The 27096-nt window shown below is 42.3% G+C and overlaps 1 gene segment (V, D, J or C); it reads left to right on the forward strand.

Moving 5' to 3' along the window:
- Nucleotides 1-3918: 3918 nt before the first annotated feature.
- On the forward strand, nucleotides 3919-25764 carry LOC108800015. The segment is given in 8 exon segments: nucleotides 3919-3976; nucleotides 8732-9061; nucleotides 12008-12307; nucleotides 13916-14200; nucleotides 20240-20557; nucleotides 22142-22489; nucleotides 25212-25517; nucleotides 25673-25764. Coding segments are annotated over 8 exon segments (2037 nt in total).
- Nucleotides 25765-27096: the final 1332 nt, after the last annotated feature.

The following is a 27096-nucleotide window of genomic DNA, read 5'->3' on the forward strand; positions in this document are numbered from 1 at the left end:
CTTCACATGTAGGTGGGTGCAGGGTGCTTTCCAATATATTGGGGGCTTTATTGTTTCCTATTAAATTGAGAATCAGCGGTTACCATTCATTAATGAATGTCTCATTATTAAGGCCTCCATTAACGAAAGAGTTAAGCTTTTTCAGAATTGGGTGTCTGACAGTGAGAACAGAGCCGCACTTACTGCTCTCACTGACAGCTGGTATAGATCGGGAAATTCTGATGTATACTGGCTTTTTTCTTTTTCCTCGAAACTTTCAGCAATAGAAACATTTATGGCCCGTTCACACCAGATGCAGTGCGTTCTAGCCCGATTCTGGCCAGAACGCACTGCCTCGCATTGTAGCCGGCTCACTTTTTTGTGGGGCATGAGGGGGCGTGGCAGGCCATTGAAGTGAATGGCACCGTAGCCTTGCAATCCCGTGCGGCCGATCACATTGCGACCGGAGGGCGTGGCCACGGTGCAATTCACTTCAATGGCCAGCCACGCCCCCTCCTGCCCACAAAAAAGTGAGCCAGCCACGATGCGAGGCACTGCGTTCTGGCCAGAATGCACTGCCATTGGTGTGAACGGGCCCTAAGATACATGTTTTTATTGTTGATACAATGTTGCAGACTTTTGATCGTTGTTGGAATGATCAGAAAACCTTTATTGACATCTGATCCTGAAATGCTGCAGGATCAGTGTCACTAAGGTTATTACATAGTTACATAGTATTTGAGGTTGAATAAAGACACAGGTCCATCAAGTCCAACCTATATAGGATCATCTCATGCTTAGGAGTACTTGTACCCCTGTATATTACGGTCCCTTAGGAAATCGTCCAAATGTTTCTTGAACAATTCCACACTCTTAGCTGAAATCACTGCCTGCGGCCAAAAATTAACTAATTAAATTATCAAGCAGTAATAGTGAGATTAATTCACAATAACTGCTTGATATAATTAAATAAATACAAATGTAAAAAAAAATTAAAAAATAGTGAATAGTGTAAAAAAAATTAAAATAAATGTAACAAATGTTTATATTTAAATATATTTTTATACTATCGTTAACCACCTCCCATCCGCCGAATGTTCAGAAACGGCCGGACGGGTGTCTTCTGGATGCGGGTGGGCGTCTTTAAATGTCCTTCATGCCCGCGCATAAGCGGGAAACCACCAGAATTTGAAACAGCCAGCAATGGTTGTTTACATACAAGCAGTCCGGCGTCAGTAAAGACTCTCTGTGTGCCCCTGTGTGCATCTCTCTGTGTGCCCCCTTCCTTACCTCTCCTCTCCGCCAACATCCTCGCCGCCGTCCCCACGATCCCGGGTGTCCGATCCGGGACTGGCAATGTGGCTCCATGCACTGAGAATGGAGGGAGCTCAGTACATGATCTCCCTCCGCTCTCCTCCCCGGTCTCTGAATGCAGGAAGTGATGTTTACTACATCGCTTCTGCATTCCTCTGTCACTCTCCGGTACAGATACCGGAGAGAAGCTGATGAAGCAGATCTGTGCTTCATCAGCTTCTCTGGGGTCCTTAGGTGGCATTGGGGGTCTTAGAGACCCCTGATGTCTCCATAAAGGGGACCTGCCACTGTAATGTGATATCACATAGGGGGCTTCTTATTCCCCTATGTGATAAGTTTAAAAAAATTGGTGACAAAAAAAATAAAATGTACACGCACACACAAAAAAAAACACACATTTTTTTTTAAAGTCCCCCACCCCCACATATATGTACAGAAAAAGTTAGTTGCACCTACACGCAAAAATGACAATTGCGCCCATTACACGGTACTTGTTACATATCATTGCGCACGTCGGAGTGAGAGGAATAATTTCAGGGCCATAAATCACTGATAACACTAAACTGATGAGCGGTAAAAGCTTTTTAAGCATCGCCTATGGCCAATTTTGGGTGTGGTTGCTTTTTTGCTATTTCCCAGGACAAATATTTTATTTGTCCTAAGTGAGGCATTAGGTACACATATGTGATATAAATATATAGCCCTATCTGTCCTCTAAAAAACAATATATAATATGTGTGGGTGCACTTTGTAAGAAAGTATATGACTGACGTGGAAGAATCACAGAGCAAAAATGTCAAAAGTGTGTCAGTCATTTACGAACAGAAACTGAAAACAAGCTCAGTCATGGAGGGGTTAAAGAAGTTAATACACACTCCAAAAACATTTTTTTTTTTTAGTCTTTTTAAGGTCCACCAAGTCTCCCTACCTTACGAGAACTGTAGTGGATACTCATCCTGGGGTCCAGTGTGGGCCTCTGTGCTGTGATGGTGCTCCATGTGCATCGCTTGCACGCCCTGTAGAGGTGCCGGGAGCCAGAATGTGAGTCAGTCCAGTCCACGCTCCTCTACAGGACATGCGAGGGAGCTGCACAAGCAATGCGTGTATGGATGGAGCTCCCTCGCAGCCATAGCCCCGTCCTATCCCAACTCATGTTGACACTCAGTGCCAGGCAGCATATTTTGAATGGCTGCTCAGCTTGAGAACTGACAGACCTGCGCTAGGGGGAGGCCTCTCACCTAGAAAATGCATCGACCCACTGAACTCGGGGTTGTGACCCACCAGTTGAGAGCCAAGGCTTTAAAATATACCTTTACCATCTCTCTCCCACACTACAGTAACCCTCTCACGGACGGAAGTCATTGATGTCAGACTAGATTTAGCAGCAACAGTTAACTTCTATAACTATACTCCTATCCAAATATTTTTACTTTGTTTTTAAGAAATTAAGATTTTTATTCTGTATGGTAAATAAGCTTCCTGCTGTGTTGTTGTTTTTGGGTTTTTTTTTTTTATTAAACGTTGTGAAATGTACAAAATAAACAAAAAGTTTACCTTACATTCCCTGTCTTTTGTATTTTTATTTATTCATTATTTTGGTACACTCTGTATGTCACTTGCGGATGGGAAGGGGTTACATCTAGTTTACTCTGCTGGTAATGGAAGCACACGTTCCCTGGCTATATGAAGTAAACCTACCACCAGTGATGTCACACAAGAGGGGTGTGCAGGGGCAGTCATTTTGGTGTCACCCCCTATGAAAAGCAAAACAAATGACAAACGCACTCATCAATTCGTCACCAGCTTTACAGCAAGGTGCACACGGAATGGGCTTTAAACAGTAAAACAGCAAAAAGTTTTCCTGGCACACTCACAAGTCAGCATGTAAAACAACTTGTCTCACCACTAAGGATAATAACAGAGGTTTGGATACACGTCTTCTGCAGAGAATGTGAAAGCCGCGCCAAGGTGCCTCTTATAGTGCGGTCCTACCTCTAAACTATGAGAGTCTCCATCTTGGATCACATGGGGCAGAAGATAAAATTGGGTGCAGACTTGTCAGGAGGAAGCCCAACCTCCCTTAAAGGCACAGGAACGCACAAGGGATCCCGCACATCCCAATGGCAGCTGGGACCCCCCATGCATCACTGCACCAAATCAGACAAGCAAAACAAATGACAAATGCACTCAATTTATCTCCAAGATGGAGACTCTCATAGTATAGAGTTAGGACCGCACTATAAGAGGCACCTTGGCGCGGCTTTCACATTTTCTGCAGGAGACGTGTATCCAAAGCGTAATGATGTCACGTGTGTGTGTAATAACGTCACACGTGTGCGCAATGACGTGCCTCTGCCTACCACAAATGTGGGCAATTCAAACTAAGCACATGATGAAAGAATACACAATCAGAGGTTACCTGCGACAGGAAACCCAAACTCGGGGGTTTCAATAACGTTGACTGCTGAAGCCGAATTAAATGAGTAAATGTATTTATTGTAGAAGCATGCATGGGGAGAAATACAATACAGAGTATCGGGTTTAAAATTGCTTTGATTGGCTAAGGTCCTAACACAATTATACAGTATATGTTGTTGGGTGGGAACCTGACTATCTATATCAGTGATGGCGAACCTACGGCACGCGTGTCACAGATGGCACGCAGAGACCCCTCTGGTGGCACGTGAGCCTAGGTGCCGGTTGCCGGGGCCCGCACACTCCAGGTTCTCACCTGGGGTGCTCTGCGCAGGCCTCCACTGTTCCACGGGTCTCCAAGTCACATAACAGTATTGAAGATGGTGGCAGCCACCTTTAAACCTGTAAGGTGCCCAGATCCTATTTAATATATTGCAGAACAAGCAATATATTGAATGGAAATAATCCCGTGGTGGTCCAGGGGAGGATCAGTGTGATCTCTATCTCTGGCTGATGCAGACCATACTGATCGCTCCTTCGTAGTGCTGTTGCTCACAGGCAGGGAGCGATTAGTATGGTCTGCATCAGTCAGAGATAGAGATCACACTGATCCTCCACTGGACCACCAGGATAGTCCCCAAGTGCCCCACTGGACCCCAGGGATGCCGTCCCCTCCCTGCAAAACAGGTAAGCAGGAGAGGGGGACATTTTCAATTCATAATTTTTATTGTTAATAGTTTTGTGTGTGTTTTAATGAAGCTCTGTGTGTGTTTTCATTAAGTGTGTGAGCTGTGTGTGTTTTTATTAGGTGTGTGATGTGTGTGTTCTTGTAATGCGTGTGTGATATGTGTGTAAAATGGCTGCTCCAATTTCCCCTTCACCTTTTATAGTTAGGATCCTGCTGAACCGGTGAGTGTTAGTAGCATCACACTCCTACTTTTTAGTTTGTGTACATTGGGGGGACCTTATCAAAACTGGCATGGCAACCAATCAGCTTCTCTCTTCAGTTTGCTCAGTTGGGATTTGAAAATGAGAGAGAGAAGCTGATTGGTTGCCATGCAGATCCGCTCCAGATTTTGTCTGCTCCAGTTTTGATAAATTCCCCCCAATGTATACGAACTGTAAAAAGTAGGGGTGTAATGCTACTATCACTCACCAGTTCAGCAGGATCCTAACTCATAATATCCAAATTATATATTTGTGGCTGACCCATTATGTGCGCCCAGGGCTTTTTAGGTGCCAAACTACAACATGGGCAATATATTATAACATTATATATGATATATTTAAAACATTAATGTCTTAAATATATCAAGCATGAAAGTGTTAAAATCCCAAAAGACGAGGAGTATAGTCCATGTGACTAGCTTATTGCTTTCCCCTCATACGGGGGTACCTCCATGGGCCACTCCTGATTACTTCAGGAAATGTTAAAAGATGTTGGATTTTTTGGGTGATGTTTTCATTTATCATTATGAATATGCTGAGTGGCCCAATTTTTTATGCGTTTTGCGTTGTGCTTCCTCAGGATGGAAGGTAGTTTCAAAGCCCGGGAAACACGGCGGGGGTGTCGGGGTCCATTCACCGGCTCATAAAAACCATCTGGCGGCCGCTGAGCCGCCATAATTTCTTCTACTGTAAAGCCGACTTTACAAGTTTAAACAGCGTCCCGGTGGTAAAAGCCGCCAGGAGACTGTTTAAACAGCCCCGATGCCAGTGACGTATACTGTACGTCACTGGTCATGAAGAGGTTAAACATGCTTGGTATAAGGAGATCCTCAGATATGACTCAAATAAGTTGAAAGAAAAGTATAAAAAAGGGGCAGACTCAATGGACCACTTGGTCATTTTCTATTATCTAGGTCTGTTTCTGTGGTTACTAAGAGACAGTACAGTATAACCATCAGGTTACGGTGAGAGGGGACTTAAGGAAATAAGCCCTCCATCCAAAACAATGCGCAGCACAGCAAAGCTTTCCTGCAACAGAAGGTATTCAGGACTCATTCTATATCTCATGCCATGAACACCTGCTGTATATGTTCGGCTTTGTTGTACTTTCTAAGTGAAAGTGAAAGTATGTGCAGATGATTCTCCTGCTTCACCATGATGCTCGTACGATTTCTGCTCCTTCTTTGTCTGCAGAAAACAGGTAATTATACGAAGAATCTAGTCTGCCTATTATGTAGAGTCAGAGAGGGGAAGATAGACAAATATGAGAATGTCCTTTTAGTGATACATTGTAGTAATGAGAGGACATGGGGGGGGGGAGGGTTCAGTTTGCTCTCCCTAATCTGCAGCTGAGCTGATCACACGGACAGCTTTCTACATATAGGACACTAGAAAATAAAACAAATGTAACCATTTAATTGTTTCGTGTTCACACCACGGTGGATATGTCCGCGTTGAACCGCCAACATGAACAATCCCATACATTCCTATGGAGACCGTTCAAGCAACCGCAAGGCTGCACCCGATCCAAACCGCCCATAATGTTCCCTGAGCTACTTTTTTTCATGCTGATTAGCGCATTTAACATATAGATTTCTATGAAAACGCACTGATCAGGGTGTTTTTAATCCGTGTTTCAATGCTGAAACGCGATTGAAAGCACTCAAAAACGCCCTTTCAAAAATCGTGCATCAACCGCGCTGAAGCGCTTCCGCCCTGGTGTGAATGGGGCCTTAAAGAGGAACTTTACCCAAATCTTCAAAATAATAACAAACACACCGTCAGAAATGTTCAGTGATGACAATCTGCAAACACATATTTCTACATAATTGCCGGCTTTGTATTCTTTGCATATCTTATTTCTCTTTTCCTCCCCAATCTTCTCACAGTGGCCATTTTTACTAAGGGCAGATTAACCGCCTGAGTGACCGAGGCCTTTTTTTTTTTCGTTTTTTGTACCCATGTTATAATCCACATTTTAGGCCTGAGTTTGAAATTAGTTCAAACCCCCCAACATTATATATTTTCTGAAAGCCAAGACCCTGTAGAATAAAATGTTGGCAGTTTAAAAAAAAAATTTTGCACAATAGTAGTGCAATGTATTATCAAAAACAAAATTGTAGTGAAAATGTCCTTAAATGCCCCAAAACACAATAAAATTCCCTTTTATAAAAAAAATTAGGTTACAACGACTAATTAGATACCCAACATGCCTAGGTTAAAAATTGTGTGCGTGAAACTAACCCTAACCCTGGTCTTCAGGAGCCCAACGCTGACAGCTATAAGGTGTCTGTACCACATGTGTGGATATAATAGATGGGAAGGTTCCTGACACTCATTAGAACTGAAGAAGTGGTTTGGAGAACCTGCAAAACATCTTTAATATTACAGAACAAGTCCAGCTGAATGAGACCAATTACTATTAGATAGGCAAATCATTCTCATTGGTTATTTGCTCTTTTCACCAACACTATCTAGGATGAGACTTTAAGGCCCGGTTCACACCTGGGCGTTTTGTAGCGCGTTCCTACGCTCTGTAAAACGCTCAAACACCGAAATCCCATTATTTCCTATGGGTATGGTTCACACCTGGGCCTATTACAGGCCGTATGAACGCGCTACAAAACGCCCTACGCCCAAAGAAGTACAGGAGCTTCTTTGGGGCGTTTTTGTCGCGTTTCCATTGGGATACAGCCAAGTAGCCCTCGGAAACGCGCGTTTGTCGCGCGTGTTTTATAGCGAATCGCGCCACACGAAACGTGCGACAAACGCTCATATTCGATAGGTCTAGGTGTGAACCCAGCCTACATCTACAATTCCGGCTTATTCAGACCTGCGCTTCGAGGTGCTAAAAATGCGCATGTGTTGCAGTGCACTGACACGGTGCATTGGGGTGCCATTTAAATTGAAGGGTACATTTTGCCAGGAATCATGCGTTACCATGCACTGAGGTAACATGTTTTCACCATGCATTACTACAACGCACAGCTCTGAACTTGGCCATGAAGTAGATCCTAACCCAATTGTTAACTAATATATAACCTTTAATGTACTATTGTAGATTTAAAAGGCATTTTCATTTTTTTAAATATGCATCTCACAAATAAAATAACACCCGATGATCTTGCCATAACGGTTGCTCAGGCTCTTCCAGTTATGGATGGCAACTACTATCTCCCAATTGTGCTGCTGCGTATACACTCTGTAATGCAAGCCCCAGGTGACTACAAGTGATTACACTGGCACAGGCTTTGTCTGCACTCGTCACTATTAAGAAGCCGGTCCAGAGCAATGATATGTAACTGACCCTGCAGTAAGTGCATGTGGACAGGAAGTGGCTGAAAGAGATCAGTGGCACTAATATGCAAAAAGAAAAAAAACAGAACGATGGAGAACTGCAGCAGAGGGCGGGTACAATGCTAGTTTACTATTGGCTATTTCAAATTGAAATAGCCAATAGTAATGTAGCAATGCATTTCAATGGGAATTTTTTTTTTCTTCTCTATTCTGACATCGCTCGTGTCAGAATAAAGAAAGACACAGCAGTGTTTCTCTCCTTGGCGGCCGGGAGCAGGAGACTCCCGGGGCGCCAGGGAGAGTTAGCCGTTCTCTCTGCAAGTGGCCGGAGCCAGCCGTAAGTTCACGGCTGGCTCCGCCCAGCTGTCAAAAGCAGGCTGTCGGCCGGCCGCTCGGCCAGCTTCGGCTTTCAGCACGGCTCAGCCGAGCCGATGCATATGCGTTCGGCTCGACTGAGCCGCTCGGCCACGTTCGGGAGCTGTAGGGCTATTGTGAATAGGGGTCCTGGGGCCGAAGCATCGGCCGAAGCTACGGCTAGATCCTTCGGCAGCTTCGTGAATAGAGCCCTAAATGTCACCCATTTGGCTTTTACACCTACGGTAATGTGGGGCGTGACGAACAATGTGTGTGATGTGTTTATTGACCGTACTCAGTAGCTGTGTGCTTCAGTCAGGATTTATCGGGAGTCAGTCCCTCTTCTTAGAATCACTCGTTACTTTTCTCTACCATTGTAATGAAACAAGCTATCACCATAACTACAATGTTTTCTCCTCTACAGGTCTCTCTCTGCAGCTGACTGCTCCTTCAACTCATCACACCATGATGGGGAAAGATGTGACCATTCCCTGCTCATTTACAATCGATAACCCTCCTATTGATCAGAAATTTCTAGGAATATTCTGGTACTTTCAGGGAGTGGAAATATTAAGTGTTCAGAATGGGATTGTGAGATCAAGAGATCCTCGCGTGTCGTATACAGGCCGGGCAGAAAATGGAATTGCTGATCTGTCTATATCAAACATCACTATAACGTATGGAGGGATATATACGTGCTCCATACTGTACACCCCAAGGAAGGAAGAGAAAGAGATCAGATTAGATGTACAAGGTACAGAGTTCAAAGAGCAATCCGATTTCATAGCACAGAAAAGTTAACTATTAACAAATAACACACAGGGTTCCAATAGTTCATGGTAAGCAATGGGAGTAAATGTTTATCTGTCAGAGTATAGTCACTAAGAAACACCTTTCAGGTTACAATCAAATCCTCATCCCAAATACATACAATCCCCATACAGCGTTCCTACGCGCTGTAAAACGCTCAACATGTGAAAACCAATGATTGCCTATGGGCATGGTTCCCACCTGGGCGTTTTACAGCGCGTAGGAACGCGCTGTAAAACGCCCTACACCCAGAGAAGTACAGGAGCTTCTTTGGGGCGTATTTGCCGCGCATATCCATTGTGATACAGCCGGATAGCCCTCGAAAACGCACGTTTGTTGCGTGTTTCTTTGACCGCAAATCGCGGTAAAAACACGCGACAAACGCGCATATTCCGTACGCCTAGGTGTGAACCCAGCCTTAGAGTCACCCTGTCACTATGGGGTCTAAACTGCAGTAAGCCAACCCTGCAAAAGTAGATACTAACCTTTCTGGGGGGCGGGTCTTAGAACTCTGACGCGTAGCAGATCCTTGGCCAATGAAGGTATACAACACTTCCAGGTGTGCTTAATGCTCACTCCCCCACCATGAGCTGTGGTTCATGTATGTCCTTTAGCAACATAAGAGCCGGTGGGATCAGGGGCGTCCTGAGGCTGGGTGACACCCGGAGCGGTAACCGAGTGTCACCCCGCCGAGACGTCACTGCGCATGCGCGTGATGTCACCATGCGCGACGTAATCGCGCACGCGCGGCGGTATTCTGATATCTGCCGGTGGCCATCTTGGTGATGGACGCCGGCAGAGAGAGGAGGGGACAGTCACCCGGCGGTATAAGGTATGCCACCGGGTCCCCTCCTCTCTCCTAATACTGTCGGGCATTCGGTCCATGACCGAGCGTCCGACTTTTAAGAGGGGGGTGACACCAAAATGACTGTGATTCATTTTGGTGTCACCCCTCCAATGGTGTCACCCGGGTGCGGGCCGCACCTCCCTTGTGACGCCACTGGGTGGGATGAACTATTGTGCAGATCCTGTAGCATTCAGTGGTATTACCTTAGTATGAACTCACGCATACACATGCAGAATCACACACAGACACACAAAGGTTGTACTTGATGGACTTATGTCTCTATTCAACCTCAAATACTATGTAACTATGTAACCCCATAGTGACATGGTCACTTTAATGGGTCTATTTATAACCACTTTTCAAGATCCATTGCCCATCGCAGATCCATTGCCCTAACAAATCTTTCTGAATGGTCATACTACGCAAATAAATGCAAAAACAAACATTCTTAGGTATTCTTTCTTTTCAGGTCAAATGTATGTAATGTAATACCTATTCATCGCCACTAGACATAGCTGATGAGCATAGGAAATAAGTATTTCCTGTGCTCCTTGCCTCCATCTTGGGACCATGATGCAGTACTGTATCACATGTATTCAACCTAAAAACAAAAATATATCTAAGAACATTCATTTTTTGCATCTACTCGCGGTCAGTAGGTTGAATGGCTCTGCAAATTGGTACTCGCCCAAATGCTCCAATACTTACCCCGATACTGGAACTTCCAGGCAGAGGGAACTTCCCTCTGACCAGCAGTGCCGCAAGGTAGCACCGAGCCAGCTTCCTGGCTAGCCAGGAAACCGGGCGGAAGGTCATGACCCGCCTCCCGGCGTCCTGATTGGCTAGAAAGCCGGCTTCATGCTACCTAGCGACAGTGCAAGGCAGACTGGCATCCTGACCAATCAGGAAGCTGGGCTGCAGGTCATGAACCGTCTCCCAGCTTCCTGATTGGCTAGGAAGCTGGCTTCACATTGCCTAGCAACACTGCAAGGCAGCCTGGCTTCCTCACGAATCAGGAAGCCAGGCAGCAGGCCGTGACCAGGGGATTCCGTTATCGGTAAAAACATTGGCACTTGTACTAGATACTGAAAACACGGTATCAGTGCATCCCTAGTTTTTACTTATTAGCTATCTTTAGTTTCCTCATTATTATGCATTCTTTATTACCTTACACCTCCTCTACTATCATTATGGAGAGATGTAATATGACAATAAAACCTCAATAAGTTGACTTACATTAAGATAGACTTGGCTTTATTTCTGAAGAATGTTATTTTAAATCAAGTTGTTAGTTAATTGATCGATAACGATTATTATACAGTAACATGACTGAGAATAAAAATGGTCATAGCTAATAACATGTGTTTATAGACAACACACCCAGGAGACATGACCCCGTTCTTCAGTCAAGTGCCCAGGCTGTGAAGCCATAAGTTTGTATTGTACTGCGCCACTGCACCTGCTGATCTCAGCTAACCTCTGTGTACTTATGGCAGTTTCTGTCCTGCTTCTCTCATATTCTGTGAAGATCAGAATATGAAAATTATTTGTACACTAGAACTCTACCAGTTAGATAGGAATGAATGTGCCTAATGTGTGCAGGACTAACGCTTTGAAAGAGACAGTCCCTCCAAAACTGATATTTTAGTTTTTGGATGATGCTGGGGAGTTAAACCACCTGACAGTCCCCTCTATCTCTCAGGACCCCTTTCGGGTAGAGTTCAGCACGTCCGCTGTGTCTAATATTAGTTGCTCCACTCTACCTGTTGAATTTTTTATGTATTTTATAGTAAGCAGAATGTAAAAGGAGGAGCTGCAACACACAAACACGGATGGGAACACCCAAAACTCCCAAGCGAGGAAGAATATTGGCAGGAAATATAGCTAGGGGTGTTCAATTACTGTAGTAGCAAAGACATATACGAGGTCAGGAGTAGCTCAACCTAACAGGGTCCATCTATGACTAGAATATCACTTTTGGGGGGGCAGATCCTTTAACTGGTTATGATGCTGGTAGCACATGATGTTCTGTATATTTTATAGCTCCGCCACAGATCACCATTACAGAAACATTAGTTGTTAAAAACAGAGAGAGCGTCCTGCGCAGTGTCATCTCTGGATTCTACCCGGTGGACATTGACATCAAATGGCTCCGAGATAGAGAGATATTGGCCAATGTTATCATGGAGATACCTCAGAGAGACCCGGATGGGACGTACAGTGTGAGGAGCTCAGTACCAATAACACCCACTAAAAAGGACAGAAAGCGGACCTTCTCCTGTAGAGTCCAACACGAGTCTCTTACTGCCCCTCTCCAGGAGGACTTCCAGCTGGTGTATGGAGGTAATATTATTATTACTCTGTATGTAATAAGTCATCTAAAGTTATCTGCATTTTCTGGAAGATTAATCTAAGAAAAGTTCATAACATAAGTATGATCAACACATAAACATCCTCATTTATTATTTCTTAAAGGGAATTACATTACTTTTGCATATTTATGTTTCTTTCTTTCTGGTTGGGACTAAAAAATAAAACTAATTTCAGTCAGATTGATGTAAAACATTGCATATGAATAGTTCAATATTCTGTGTAACAAAACCCTAGACCCACCACAACCTCCTTATGTCTGCTGTCTACTGGCAACCTGCAAAAATCCCAGTACATCAGTGTATGAGATAGCATGGGATACATCATCTGCCTCCCTACAAAACAGTGCCAAAGCACCCCTTGAACACCCCAGCTCTGTCACATGAGGTGAGGGCTGTGTCTTAAAGGAGAACTATGGGGTCAGTGCTTTTCCCCATAGTTCTCCTAAGGGTCACGGGAGGACACAAACTAGCATCCTCCCATGACCCAAAGCTCAGTATACCGCGAGCTACAGCTCGCGGTATACTGAGACCGCCGCAGCCGGGACGGATCCCGACATTACTGTCGAGATCCACCCAGATGAGTGATTAACAGCTGGCTCTGCCTATCTAGAGGCAGAGCCAGCTGTACCCGCCCGTCCGTTCCGCCAGTCAGCGCTGGAGGATCGGCGCTGGGGGGGAATCCCTGCAGGGAGCCGTGAGTGACAGTCATGGCCCTCTGCAGGGAAATGATCAAGAAGTGAGCGAGCGCCGGTATGTGTTTGCTCACTTCGCGATCTATTGAGACTGTCACACGTCGGATCGAACTATGAGGTTGAGTGAAAATCACTCACCCCATAGTTATAGTTCTCCTTTAAATCATGTAATTGTGGACAGTTGGGAGTAGTTAACAAATTTTTAAAAAGAAAAAAAAATAAATCATGTAATTGTTGACAATACTAGGGGAGGGGGAAATTAGGATATTTTACACTGATAGCTTAACGTGACCCTATTCCTAGACTATACCTACCAAAGTATTTACATACTCTGAATAGTAAAAATCACAATATAATAAGCTGTAACTCACCTCTGTAGCTGCAGGTTCTTTGGAAAAATGAATCTCCAAACTTTGCAGCAGAGGCTTGAAATCACAGAATTTTTCCCCTTTACTTTCAATGGCAGCAGAATCTTGGCAGCCTGCCAGTCGTCTAAGGTAAAACAAACACCAGGTGCTTGTAAGATGCTAGAAACTGACTGAAATCCGAGTTTAGACTCTCTTGTGACTTTTGAGGGTTATTTACTCCACAGTGCAAGCAACTACAGAGTTCAGTGACAGCTTGCTTTGTAGCTCTTTCACTGCTGGTTTATAACAATGTAATGTAAATACTTTAATGTCCATGGTCTGGGCACAAGTTTATTTCAGAATGAAATGCAATGACTATTTATGTAACTGTTTCATATAACTTTACTGACTGACAGCAGATATTAGAGACTATTAGGTGTCTGTCTCTTATCTCTACACTCACTCCCTCAATAAACCTTTATCAAAGTGAACCTATACAAAACTAACACTGTAATAACACGTATGTCACTTTTATTGCAGAAATCCCCACTGTTCAGATAACTTCAGAAAAATTTAAGTTGAATGTGCAGCAGATGTTGGTATGCAATGTTTTTGGGTTTTACCCAGAATCCATCACTGTGAACTGGTTCTTGAATGACACCCTGCTGGAGAATACCAAGACCCGAAGGATTAGCAGCTCGGCTGTGGAATCTGTCTACCACTTCATCCCCACAGAGCAGAGCTGGGGCATGTATCTGAGTTGTGTGGTGGATCATGCAACCCTCACCACCCCACAGGTGGAGAGACTGCTGGTACAAGGCATTGGTGAGTGACTCGCCTTTTAACCACTTGAAGTCCGCGGTGTTACACACCCTTCCTGGCCCGGCCATTTTTCCAGTATTCAGCGCTGCGGTACTTGAGTCTACAGTACCCAAAATTGGCTGTAGGCGACGCTTTCAAAGCTTTTACCGCTCATCAGTTTAGTGTTATCAGTGATTGATGGCCCTAAAATTATTTCACCCCTTCCGACGTCCGCGGCGATATGTAACATGTGTAGCGCAATTGTCATTTTCGCGTGCTGGCGCATCGGACACGTATTCACGTTTATATGTGCGTAAACGTGGGGGTGGGGAATTTTAAATTTTTTACTTTCTTTATATGTGACTTTTATTCTTTTTTTTACACTTATTGTTATTGCTATCACATTGGGGGATAACAATCCCCCTATACAGGTGAAACTCGAATAATTAGAATATCGTGCAAAAGTAATTGCAGTAATTGCTGCAAAAGGGGCCCAAACCAAGTACCGAGTACATATGCATGCTTGTACTTTTCAGAGGTCCGATATTGTTCTATGTACAATCCTTGTTTTATTGATTGCATGTAATAATCTACTTTTTTGAGGTTGTGGATTTGGGTTTCTCGGGGTTTTCATGAGCTGTAAGCCATAATCATCACAATGATGACAAATCACGGCTTGAATTATCTTGCTTTGCATGTAATGAGTCTCTCTCATATATTAGTTTCACCTTTTAAGTTGCATTAGTGAAATAAATGAACTTTGCACGATATTCTAATTATTCGAGTTTCACCTAGGGGGGGTGGCGGCGGCAGTGCAGGAGGGGGTGAGCAGTCACAACATACAAGCGATCGGTGACTGTACAGTCGCCGATCGTTTGTATGTCAAACGGCCAGCAGGAAAAAAAAGCCGTCTAATTACGGCAACCCACCGATGGGACTTTGCCATCCGTCCGTTTTTTCACAACGGGTGGACGACAAGCGGTTAAAGAGAATACTGCAAAATAAGCTGCATACATAAATGAAGAGAAACTGCACAATGGTTGCAAACATTTTTGTAAAGTAATAACTGCAATGGCATGTAGAGGTAAAACCCTGGCAGAAAATGCTTTATAGACATTATTGCTGCTGTACAATGGTTTGGAGCAGCCAATAGCACTCCATCTGGTGTTATGTAGCTGTGTGTTGTTCCCAGTGGAAGTCTTAGCAAGCAATGTGGTCAGCAACTTGTGTACACCAAATATTACTTACTCCTGGCCATGTGACCAATGATACAGACACAATCACTTGTGACTAATTGCTCCTGCATTTAGTCACAACTCCTACATTTCTATCCAGGAGTCTAAAGCTGGCCATACACCTTACAATTATCTGCAGATTTTCTATGGCCAGATGGAAAAGGTGCAACAGATTCCTCCATCTACACTTAACTGTGTGGATGGAGTAATCTCTCCCTGGGCAAATCTGTGGCACTTTTTCCATCTGACCACAGAAAATCTGCAGATAATTGTAAGGTGTATGGCACCTATACTAGATATTTTTGCTACATTCTTTAAGGCCCGGTTCACACCTGGGTGTTTTGTAGCGCGTTCAAACGCTCTGCAAAACGCTCAAACACCGAAATCCCATTATTTCCTATGGGTATGGTTCACACCTGGGCGTATTACAGGCCGTATGAACGCGCTACAAAACGCCCTACGCCCAAAGAAGTACAGGAGCTTCTTTGGGGCGTTTTTTGACGCGCGTTTCTATTAGGATACAGCCAAGTAGCCCTCGGATAATGTGCGGTAAAAACGTGCATATATTCGATACGCCTAGGTGTGAACCCAGCCTAAGACCTGATGAAGGGAGATCTTTGCCCCCCCCCCCGTTAATATTCGTGATATTAATAAAGAACTTTTGACTCTTGAGACAATCATTTGGGTCAACCAAAGACTCCTTCTTATGGGCTAAAGGGTAAGTTTACCTTTATGACCATATTTAATGTTACACACATATTCGAGATGTTACATAAAACGTGGTCACATGTACCCATTTATTTGTAAAATATAAATGATGAGATTACAACGAGTAATTAAATATCCAACATGCCCAAGTTAAAGAGTGTGTGCGTCCGTGAAACGGCGACAAATTCCAGTACCCCAAAAAGTCCATAGACGACGCTTTAAAAGCCCCCACAGGTTATCAGTTTACAGATACGCCTAAATATTGGCCCTAGAATTATTACTCTCACTCTGGTGTACACGGCAATACCCAACATGTTTAGCGTGATTGATGTTTTACGTAGGCGCACCCAAAGCGTGTTTGCATGAATGTGTGCACGCCTGTGGGGCACTTTAAGAAAAAATAATTAATTATTTTTACATTTCTTTTATTCTATATTATTTTTTAAAACTGTTTTTTTTTTTTTTTACTTTAATTGCTATCACTATGGAGGGCTTACAAGCTCCCCATGTGATAGCATATTGGCAGTGACAAGCCCTCTTTAAGGTTATACTGGGGGTCCAAAAGACCCCTAGTATCACCTTTACACTCTAAATAAGCTATTGAAGTGCAGATCGCAGGCTTCAGTAGCCCAGCAATGACAGCTATGGGACCGGAAGTGAAGCAATCTGCGTTGCTCCCGTCCTCCCGTAGAGCGTTGAGATCGGTGAACGGACGTTCGCCTCCCTCCTTCCCAGCTTCCAGCCAGCACCCAACATGTCAATCCTGGGCCCGCAGAAGGGGCAGCAGAGCCCGGGAAACACGGTGGGGGTGTCGGGTGGGGGGCACTTTATCGGCCCATAGAAGCGATCAGGCCGCAGGTGAGCCCTCAGAATCGCTTCTATTGTAAAGCCGACAGCCAGTGGATTTCTGGCATTCTGATTTTCCGGCACTTATTGGACAGATATTACAAAATACTTTAAATTATAATATTGAACAGACCTTAAGGGAGAAAATAAGAGAAGTTGGTTGTGAGGGTTTAATACATTTTAACCTGGATGATCAGCCCCATCAACTGTTTATTCTGTTGGTTATTTGTTTAGATGAGATCTTGAGAAATGCTGAATTAAGTTTTGCTTGCTTAGAAGGACATTACATGCATGTGTACAGCATTGTGCAGGAAACATATATAGTATAGACAGAACTTCCTGTGTATTATAGATAACTGCATATAAACTGTAACATTGCACTACAGCGCCATCTACAGCTCAAAAGACACATCAGCATATGAGTACATTAGAATATGCTGTTGCATTTCCCACATATTCATCTTAAGAACTGGTCATAACAAATGTTCAAATGCCCCACTGATCTGGCAGAGCACCTCATGGGATGCGGCAATTACAGGTATTTGTATCAATAACTTGATGTAATTGCGTTTGTGATTTAGCCAAATTGCTATTTCTATACAATCATGAAAATAACGCATGATAAAGCATAAAACACATGCACGCAAGCTTTAGAGAATAAATCCCCTGAGTGTGGGAGATATAAACAGATTTTTTTTTAATTCTACTTTTTAGATTTGAGGGCAAAACATAAAACCCCTGTTACAATTGTCGCTGCATTGCTGATCCTAATACTGGGAACTGTCATGTTTTATGTGTTATACAAGAAAGAAAGAAAAAAGAGTAAGTAATTGGAAACATTTCATTACTTTTACCTTTTGTTTGCACATTGCTGCGTCATTTGAAAGAAGAAAAAAAAAAACTAGGTTCAAGATCAGTGTGCACCTAAACCACCTCATATTATCAAGTTCACCTCACCCCCCTATACCCATTGATACAATATAAGTTAGGCATACACCAGTTAGGCCTGATTAAAGCTGTCCTGCCACTGGTCAATTTTACACTGCTGTATCCTTTGCAGTATCCTAACTCCAGTAATAAAGCCCCAACCTGTCTACTTTGTCTCTAGTAAATTTAGGCCTAGCCGTGCTTTATAGAATTGTCCTGCTGCTGGTCAATTGTCCACTGCTGTGTCATCTGCAGTTTCTTAATTCTTAATGAGACCTTGACAGGTATTGGACAGTGGCAGGACAGTTTTGTATCAGTGAGAACAGGGACAGTCAAACTACTAGTCAATTTCTATCTGCCGGTCATAGTGGGTCCATTATTATTATTTGTGTCACAACTAAAGCAGAAAAAAAAAACCTTCTTTTTAAAAAACTGAAAAGAATCAGATTGGGGGGGTGCTGCTGCTGTAAGGTCAGCCAACTGTAAAAGAAATGTAAAAAATCCACAGACAAATATGTGTTGCTAGAAAGTTTTAGCAGCCAGAGGTTTCTGTGCATACTGGAGCTGTTGCTGAAATATGACATATACTGGTGTCAGTCAAGGATTAGGACAAAGCATCCCCCACCTTCCCAGGATGGTTTTTAAAGTATTTGTGTATTTTCAGTGTTACCCTCCGAGATGCCTGAACAGACCCTCTCTCTGTTATATGGTACTGTTAAAAACATTACATTAGTACATATCCCCCATGGTAGAGCCCAGATTCCCATGCCTGTTGTTTGGCAGATGTTTGCCAATAGCTCTAAAAATGAACGTGGGGACATGGCCTCAGATTGGTTTAAGATTATAAACTAAAAGATCCAATTGTTCTTCAGTAGACAAAAACTACACTTCCACATGCAGTTTTGCTGCTGAGTGATCGAAACCCCTTTCTTTAGTAGAACATGTGGTAAGTTGCAATTGTTACTATCATGTTAACTGTAAAAGTGCTATACTCGTATTTTTTTATTAAATAGATTCAGCCCACAATAGATGTAATGCGGCTCTTTGAAGATTTATTCCACTCAGCTTGGCCCATTGTTTCAGTTGAATTTGACATGTCTACTTTAGATATTCAGTCTGCAGGAGCAGAGAACAAATGCAGAGCTAGTACTGGGCTCTCCTACTAGACAGCCAAGCATGCCATACACATGCTAAAGTAGCCAAGCATCCTGTAATAACTATTTTTTTGTATTTTTTTTAAGACTGTAAAACTGAATTTCGTTAAAGTGAGGCTGGGGAAATTCTAATCCCTCCCCCCACCTCTTTTCTCCAGCTCAGCTTTACATCTAACTTTCCCACCAGCACACTTACAGGGTTATTCACAAAAGGGTGAAGAGGTTAGAGAAGGGAGGAGAAGGGAACAATCTAGAACATGTGTCAAACTAAAGGCCCAGGGGCCGAATCCGGCCCACCAGGCCATTTCCTAGACTTCTACTTTCAGAACTAGGTATTAAGTTATTACTAAAACCAGTGTTAATGGAATGCAGAGGCAATTATGATAAAGATTAGATACATTTATATAGTTTTACAGGCCTTTGAGGGAAAGCATAATGTTGATGCGGCCCACGATTAAATTGAGTTTGACACCCCTTTGATCTAGGACAACATAGCTGATTTGGAAGAATTCTCCAGTTCAGCTCACTTTCCTGTTCAGCTATGTTGTCCTGGATTGTTCCCTTCTCCTTCCTTCTCCAAGCTCATCACCCTTTTGTGAATAACCCTGTTATTGTCAAATAGGTATGCAGGCTTTCTGAGTTTACTACCAGTAAGGACATGTACGTGGTCTTGGATTACAATTCAGAGTGAATCTCTGTAAACTTGTTGGAAAGTTTCTTCATAAATGTTATATAAAAATTCTTGAAAGTGGAAAATGAAAATAGCTTATAAATAAATACAGAGATAGATATTAAATTACATTTCACCAAAAACCACTATGGCTTTGTTTCAAACTGAAAAGAAGGAAACTGAGTCAGTTATGCAAAGACGACATACAGAAGCATTGGCGAATATCATATTATTAGAGTTTAGATCATTCTTCCCTGATCTCCAAATGTGGGTTACATTTGTCCTCCATACATGAAGTGATTTCCATAAAACTAGGTCTGGACCTAATCTAACAGATTACTGTCTTGTATACGGACATCTTATTACCAAATTATTGAATCTTATTATCAAATTATTGAATCTTATTACTAATTATTTAATTTGCTTTATTAAAAGTTTTTTAAGGTATCAGAATTGATGGTTCTAATGTCACATAACTGTTGTATTATGAAATTTATTTACAATGATCTGTTTGGTGTTACAGGCCTTCCAAAGGTAAGAGAAATCACTCGCTCCCCAGGGGGTCTTTTCAGCTTAGATGTGGATCATTTTTACCCAGAAGCTATTACAGTATCTTGGGAGGTGATCCAGCCACCGTCGAGCACACAGCCCCGTCCCATAGACTCTACTCCTGTAATGCATCAGAACCAGGATGGAACCTTTAATGTCACCAGCACCAGTGAAAGCCTCAGAGGGATGATCTGGGAGGATGAGCCTTATGCTGTGCGTGCTTCAGTGACCCACCAAAAACTGAAACGTCTGTCACATAAAGAATGGAAAAGCGATGATAAAGATAACAGAGGTATGGGGAATATTCTAGTAGTAATGACATTCTCAAAGACATTAAATGGGTCATTCTAAACTTTATAGTGAGACATTTTATACAGAATATGTTGTTCTCATGTGTGACACAAATGGTCTAGTATGTAAATCTTGTAGGTTTTTTGATTAAACTTCCACGTGCGAAAGTTACAGATACAAATATGTGGACTTTGATCAGGAGTATTTCAGGGAACCAAACAAATGCCAGCCAAACCTCTGACAACATAAATGATCTTATTATAAATGTCAGCACTTCCCTGAGGTACAAGGTGAAACTACTTCCATTTAGTAACACAGAAGACTGATGGCAAAAAAGTGGTCTATCAAGTCTGCTCGTGTTTGTTTATTTTATCTGTTTTTTTGCCTGAGACTAGACCTATGATTATCCCAAGCCATTCATTGACGGTTGATTGACTCACTACCCTTGCTGGAGTTCTGATCCAACCATTCATTACTCTTTCTGTAAAATACTGTATGTATTATCAATAGAAAATGTAAAAAAAAATATGCAGGAGAACAGACAGATGGGGATTATGTTTTATACGGCACTAAACATTGTTGATTCTAAAATATACAGGAGAATGTACAGACATGTGTGAAATTCAAAATGTACAGCACAATATAAAAAGTGAAAGAATGTAATTTACAGATCTCACAGCACAGAGCACAATAGAGCAGTGTGGTATAGACTACAGAACATACTGGGTTGGGGTGGTGGAGTGCTGTGGTGTATACAATGTACAGTACTGTGTGCAGACCAGGGTGGTGTAAAGACCGTACAGCAGATTGGAGCAGTGTGGAATACAGAATGTTGCGGTGTAGAGTACAGATTATACAGCAGAGAGAAATGTTGTGGAGAAGTTCCTGGGAAATGTTTTCCTGCATTCATAAAGCAGGCACATTTGGTGAGTCAGTCAGATCAGCCATATTGTTGGAATCAACACTCAGACACTCGCATATTATTATTATTACACAGGATTTATATAGCGCCAATAGTTTGTGCAGCGCTTTACAATATAAGGAAGATATTACAATCACAATACAAGACAAGATGGTAAGGAGGGCCCTGCCCCTGAGGGCTTATGTCAATCTGTACATTCTACTCAATAACTATCCACTTGGGTACTACACCTATGGCCCCATTCACACCTAGGCGTTTTGTTGCAAGCTGCAAAACACCTGGTGCTCAAAAAAGTTCCTGAGCTCTTTGGGGTGAGTTTAGCCCCATAGAATTCAATGCAAAAGCCTGAAAAACACATATTTTATGCGCATTTTCCCATTGGCTGCAATATCTTTGATCTGCCACCCAAGACGCGTGTCTTCATGTGCGCGTGTCTAATGCAAATATAAATGTGCAAGACCATTCCAAATATGCTAGGCAAAAACGAGTACAAAAACGCTGATGCGTAGGTGTGAATGCAGGCATTGGCACTCCCTCCATGTATGTAAAGCCAAAACATTTTTGTTGTTGTTTTGGATAGAGCATGGAGGCATTAAAACAGCCAGTTCAGTATTTGGGTTTGCTTTACATATAAGAATATATATTTTCTATTATCTTTTCCAGATTTTCTAGCACAGCCGGAAGTGGAGATGATAAAAATACCAAAATGGTTTGTCAACCAACAGACACAACTTCAATGCAGAATCACACACTTCTACCCCGATCAGCTGACTGTCAATTGGTTTAAGAAAGAAAATGGAAAGGAAGATTTAATTTATATAGTTGACAATGAGAGATACAAGATTCCCAACCGCAAATCTCAACTACAGCCGGATAAAACATTTACATATACATCGCTTCTAGAGGTCACCCCATCACTAGAGGATAGGGGGTCAGAGATCATCTGCAGAGTGAGCCATCCCAGTCTGGAGGAACCAATAGAAAGGACAACTGGAGCATTACAGGTGCTGGGTGAGTATAAATATAACTAGCAAATTATTTCTACTAGCAAATGAAAGCACATAATTTGAAGCATTAATCTGAATTGGTTGGACCAAATGCCTCCTCACAGTATGCATGCCTGTCATTAGGTCCTCCACACTGTGTGTAAGACTTTTTTGCATTGTGTTTGCATTGAGTGTTGGGCAGCAGAACTGGTGTAAATGAACCCCAAGGAAACACACCTGTGCTGCAGCAGGCCGCAACACACTACAATGAATGAAGATGACAGTGCACAAAGATCATTCATTTATCTTCTACCCAACACACCACAATGCACCGTTGGTTCCCATCTGTGCACTGTGCTGCAATAAAAAACACATGTGTTAAGGTGTGATGGGGGGAGGGGGGGATTAAAAATTATTTGGCACTGCAACATATGAGGATGCAGATTGGGCATTACCACAATACATAGATGTGAAGCCAACCACAAGATTTTTTTTGCATAATTTGCCTATTTACTGTTTCACTGTTGCTCAAAAAGACAAAAATATTGACATTTTTTCTCTTATCTCTTAGATTAGATCTCTTAGATTTAGTAGGAATTGTATTCATGTATTATGTTGCGTTTGCGTGCAAAAAAGAGAATTCGTATACTCACTGTAAAATCACTGCGTTCATTGAAGGACACAGCCGTATCTTTAGATCTTCAATAATGGGTTTTATCACCACCTGCAGGAGTAGGACGCTAGGCACTAAGAAAGGACAACCCATGGGTGGCCCCTGCTGGTGGTCAATTCACCCCCCCCCCCACATCCCATCTGCAACAACTAACTCAGTTAGTAGCAAGCAGTACACAGAACAATGGGATACACAGCATTTCCTCAGTTTAGGACAGGAGCTGTTATGTTCAATGAATGTAGAAAAACTTTTTTTACAGTAAGTACAACATTCTATTTTCTTTTCGGCTCACTGAAGGACAAAATTGGATCTTTAGATCTTGATGTTCCAAAGCAATGTGAAACAGAATGTGGGCCCAAACAGAAAATCAGAAAAACACAACCAAGAACCCCAACTGGAACTTTCACACTGCTGCCTACAAAGCGTTGCAGCCAAAATTAGCATCCGAGGACGCTGCACTGAACTTTGTAGGGTGTGGACAGATGAGAACCTGAGAAATAGAAGCATGATGATGAAAAGCCCAGGATGCACTCAATGCCAAGGATCTATATACAGGTGAAACTCGAATAATTAGAATATCGTGCAAAGTTCATTTATTTCACTAATGCAACTTAAAAGGTGAAACTAATATATGAGAGAGACTCATTACATGCAAAGCAAGATAGTTCAAGCCGTGGTTTGTCATCATTGTGATGATTATGGCTTACAGCTCATGAAAACCCCAAGAACCCCAAATCCACAATCTCAGAAAATGAGAATATTACATGCAATCAATAAAACAAGGATTGCACATAGAACAATATCGGACCTCTGAAAAGTACAAGCATGCATATGTAATCAGTACTTGGTTTGGGCCCCTTTTGCAGCAATTACTGCAATTACTTTTGAACGATATTCTAATTATTCGCGTTTCACCTGTATATCTGGCCTGTCACCCAGTCAGCAACTTAATAGAAAAAAGAAGAAAATCCAACAAAAGGAAAAAAAAATTGAACCGAAGAAATCAGCAAAAAAATCTCGGTGCTAACACTTAGGCATGAGGCAAAGAACTGAGTTGGTTTTTGGAACCGGGGTAGGGGAAGGGTAATTGGCCACCACTGGGGGAACGTCCCTGAGGTTTTTTTTGATTGTACCTAATGTCCTACTACTGCAGGTGGCAATATAACCCATCAGTCAAAATGTAAAGATCCAGCTGTGTCCTTTAACAAACAGAAGATAAATATTGTTTAGATAAACATTTGTGCAGCTATGGCAGGATGTACAAATTCAGAGGCACCATCTTTTATTCTATGGCCCCTGTGCTTTCAGGAAAATAATGATTTGGGGTCATTTTGAAAACTTCCAAAGCTGTAGGTGAAAAACAAATTTAAAGAAGGATTCCAGGATTTTTTTTATGAACTCTTGCAGTGGGGCTACCCTCACACTTCAAGGGTTAAGTATTAATATGTGTCCAGGTGCTAAAATAACATAGATATACTCACCTGAAGCTCCGAGCTGGCCAGCTGTCACTGTGCTCCCTCCAGTCTGCCTCCCCCTCCCTGCAACATTGTAATCTTCCTCAGCGTCCTTATATCTATACACTGTGTATAAACGTTGATGATTTACGGGACCTTAGACTCCTGCTGCCGAGGGGAGAGACATTGGAAGGACCAGTCTAAGAAGAAGCCGGTTCAGAACTTTGGATGAGTATAACTTTGTTGTTTTTGTTTATCTAGGCAAGGACGAGCTGTTAACCCTTGCATTGCGGCAGTAGCCCCACTGAAAGGGTCAACCAAAAAAAATCTTTAAAGTTCTACTTTAAGTATAAAATAGGAAAATATGGTCTAGTCACCTGAGGTTAGAAGTGGAAAGCAGGGCCCATCAGTAAGAGGGTTACATAAAGCAAAAATAGAAATTAGATGTCACAATTCAATATAAGTGATTGCTGTGAAACAATTTTGATTTTACCAAACCCCAGAAGACTTTACTGTCAGAAGACAATATTTTTGCTATAAAAACGAACAACATTGTTTGTAGTGTTTTTGTTTTGTAAACATAAGCCATGTATATTTATTTCAATGTTCTCCTTGTACAGTAAAACCCAAAGCCCAGCAGCCCATACAACTCCCTATTAATGACTCAGGAGACATGGTGGCATCTTTCAGCCTTTTCAGCTTTTACCCAGAAGATATAAAGGTCACTTGGACATGTAGACCAACCCAGGAGAAGAAACCATCACAGGAGACAATCAGTGAGAATCCAGATGGCACATTTACTGCCACCAGTCGGTGTACAATTCCTGGAAATCTCTTTGAGAACCCGAAGTTCAGAGTCAGAGTGACATGGGACCATCCATCCATGGAGAGTCCAGAATACAGAGAGATGTGTGTACAAGATCCAGGTGAAGATATAAATATATACAGTGTCCAAACACAATATTGTAGCTGTATGAACTAACATCTGTGTATTTTCTTGATACTGACAATTTTATATAAATATTCTATAGATTTCCCATGGTGGCCACAAATTAAAGATATAACGCAACTCATTCTGCAGTCACACCAGACGACCACAGTGAGATGTACAATATCCGGCTATTTCTCAGGAAATCTAAGAGTGACTTGGATAGAAAAGAGGGGAGAATCTGAAACTGATTGTACACATAAACAGTACTACAGTATACCTGATATCAGACATGAGAGAATGGTCGATAACTCCTATCAGTGCTCCCCGTCCCTTTCCTTCACACCGAGATCAGTCACTGAGGATGTGGAGTTTATCTGCAGAGTGGAACATCCCAGCCTGGAACATCCAATAGAACAAAGCACAGGACCAGCCATGAAAAAGGGTGAGTCTCCGAAAAAAAAAAATACACCAGTAGAATTACGTTTACATTTTTTTTTCCTTTGATTTTCTGATAGTTAATGGGGTCAGTGGGTGGGGTGGATGGAATCTTTTCTTTTAATTTGGGAAACTATTTATTTCAAAATATACAGGGCTATTCACAAAAGGGTGAAGGGTTTGGAGAAGGCAGGAGAAGTGACCAATCTAGGACAACATAGCTGAACTGGAAAAAGTCTCCAATTCAGCTCACTTTCCAGTTCAGCTCTGTTGTCCTAGATTGTTCACTTCTCCGGCCTTCTCCAAACTCTTCACCCTTCTGTGAATAACCCTGTGCATGTAAAAACCAAATGCAATTTCCAACAACACTCGGAAAGTCTCTGATGGAATGATCAAATATTAAAATAGGATTTTTCGTATAAACGTTCATACAAAAATCTACCAGTGTGTGGCCAGCTTATCACAAAATTACACCAAAGGTCCAATTTACATTTACAGAAGAGAATGTGAAGTATGATTTCCTACATGCATATTCTAGTGACATATATACACTGTAGCACTGGACTCCATACATTCTTTTTAGGATTGCAATCTCCTATCTATAGAACTGCCTCCTTCTTCCATGCTGTGTGACTGCAAGGCCTTTGTTCAAAATTAAAGTAATGCACGGGGCATCCAGTTCTCACTGAGTGCAATATCAATGTCTTCTGCTGGAGAGGATAGGGCAGCCTGAAGCCATAAACAGTATGTCTCAGTGCTGTTGATTAGATTCTGCTAATTTAAAGTAGATGTAAACCCAATCACTGAAATCCCATATAAACTTTAAAGTAATTTCAAAAGCCATTATTAATCTATTTAATCTGCAGATTCCATTATAATAATCCCTGGTGACCTTGCCATGAAGGCCCTTTATCAGACACCTCCAGTTACAGGATGACAACCTTCTCTCCCTGTTTCCCAACTCTGTCCTGTGTTGTCACCTTGCTAAAAGGGCAAAAGTGTGACAAGGAAAAAAAGTGATCCGTATTCAATCTGTAATAAACCTGTGCAGCTCAGCAAGGGAGAATCACATATATGGATATATATGGATACCCTCGGATACCCGGGGGTTAAAAGCTGGAAAAGACACTACTGGCAGA

Source organism: Nanorana parkeri, unplaced genomic scaffold (genome assembly GCF_000935625.1).
Source record: "Nanorana parkeri isolate BGI_ZX_2015 unplaced genomic scaffold, ASM93562v1 scaffold1880, whole genome shotgun sequence".
NCBI classification, from domain to species: Eukaryota; Metazoa; Chordata; class Amphibia; order Anura; family Dicroglossidae; genus Nanorana; species Nanorana parkeri.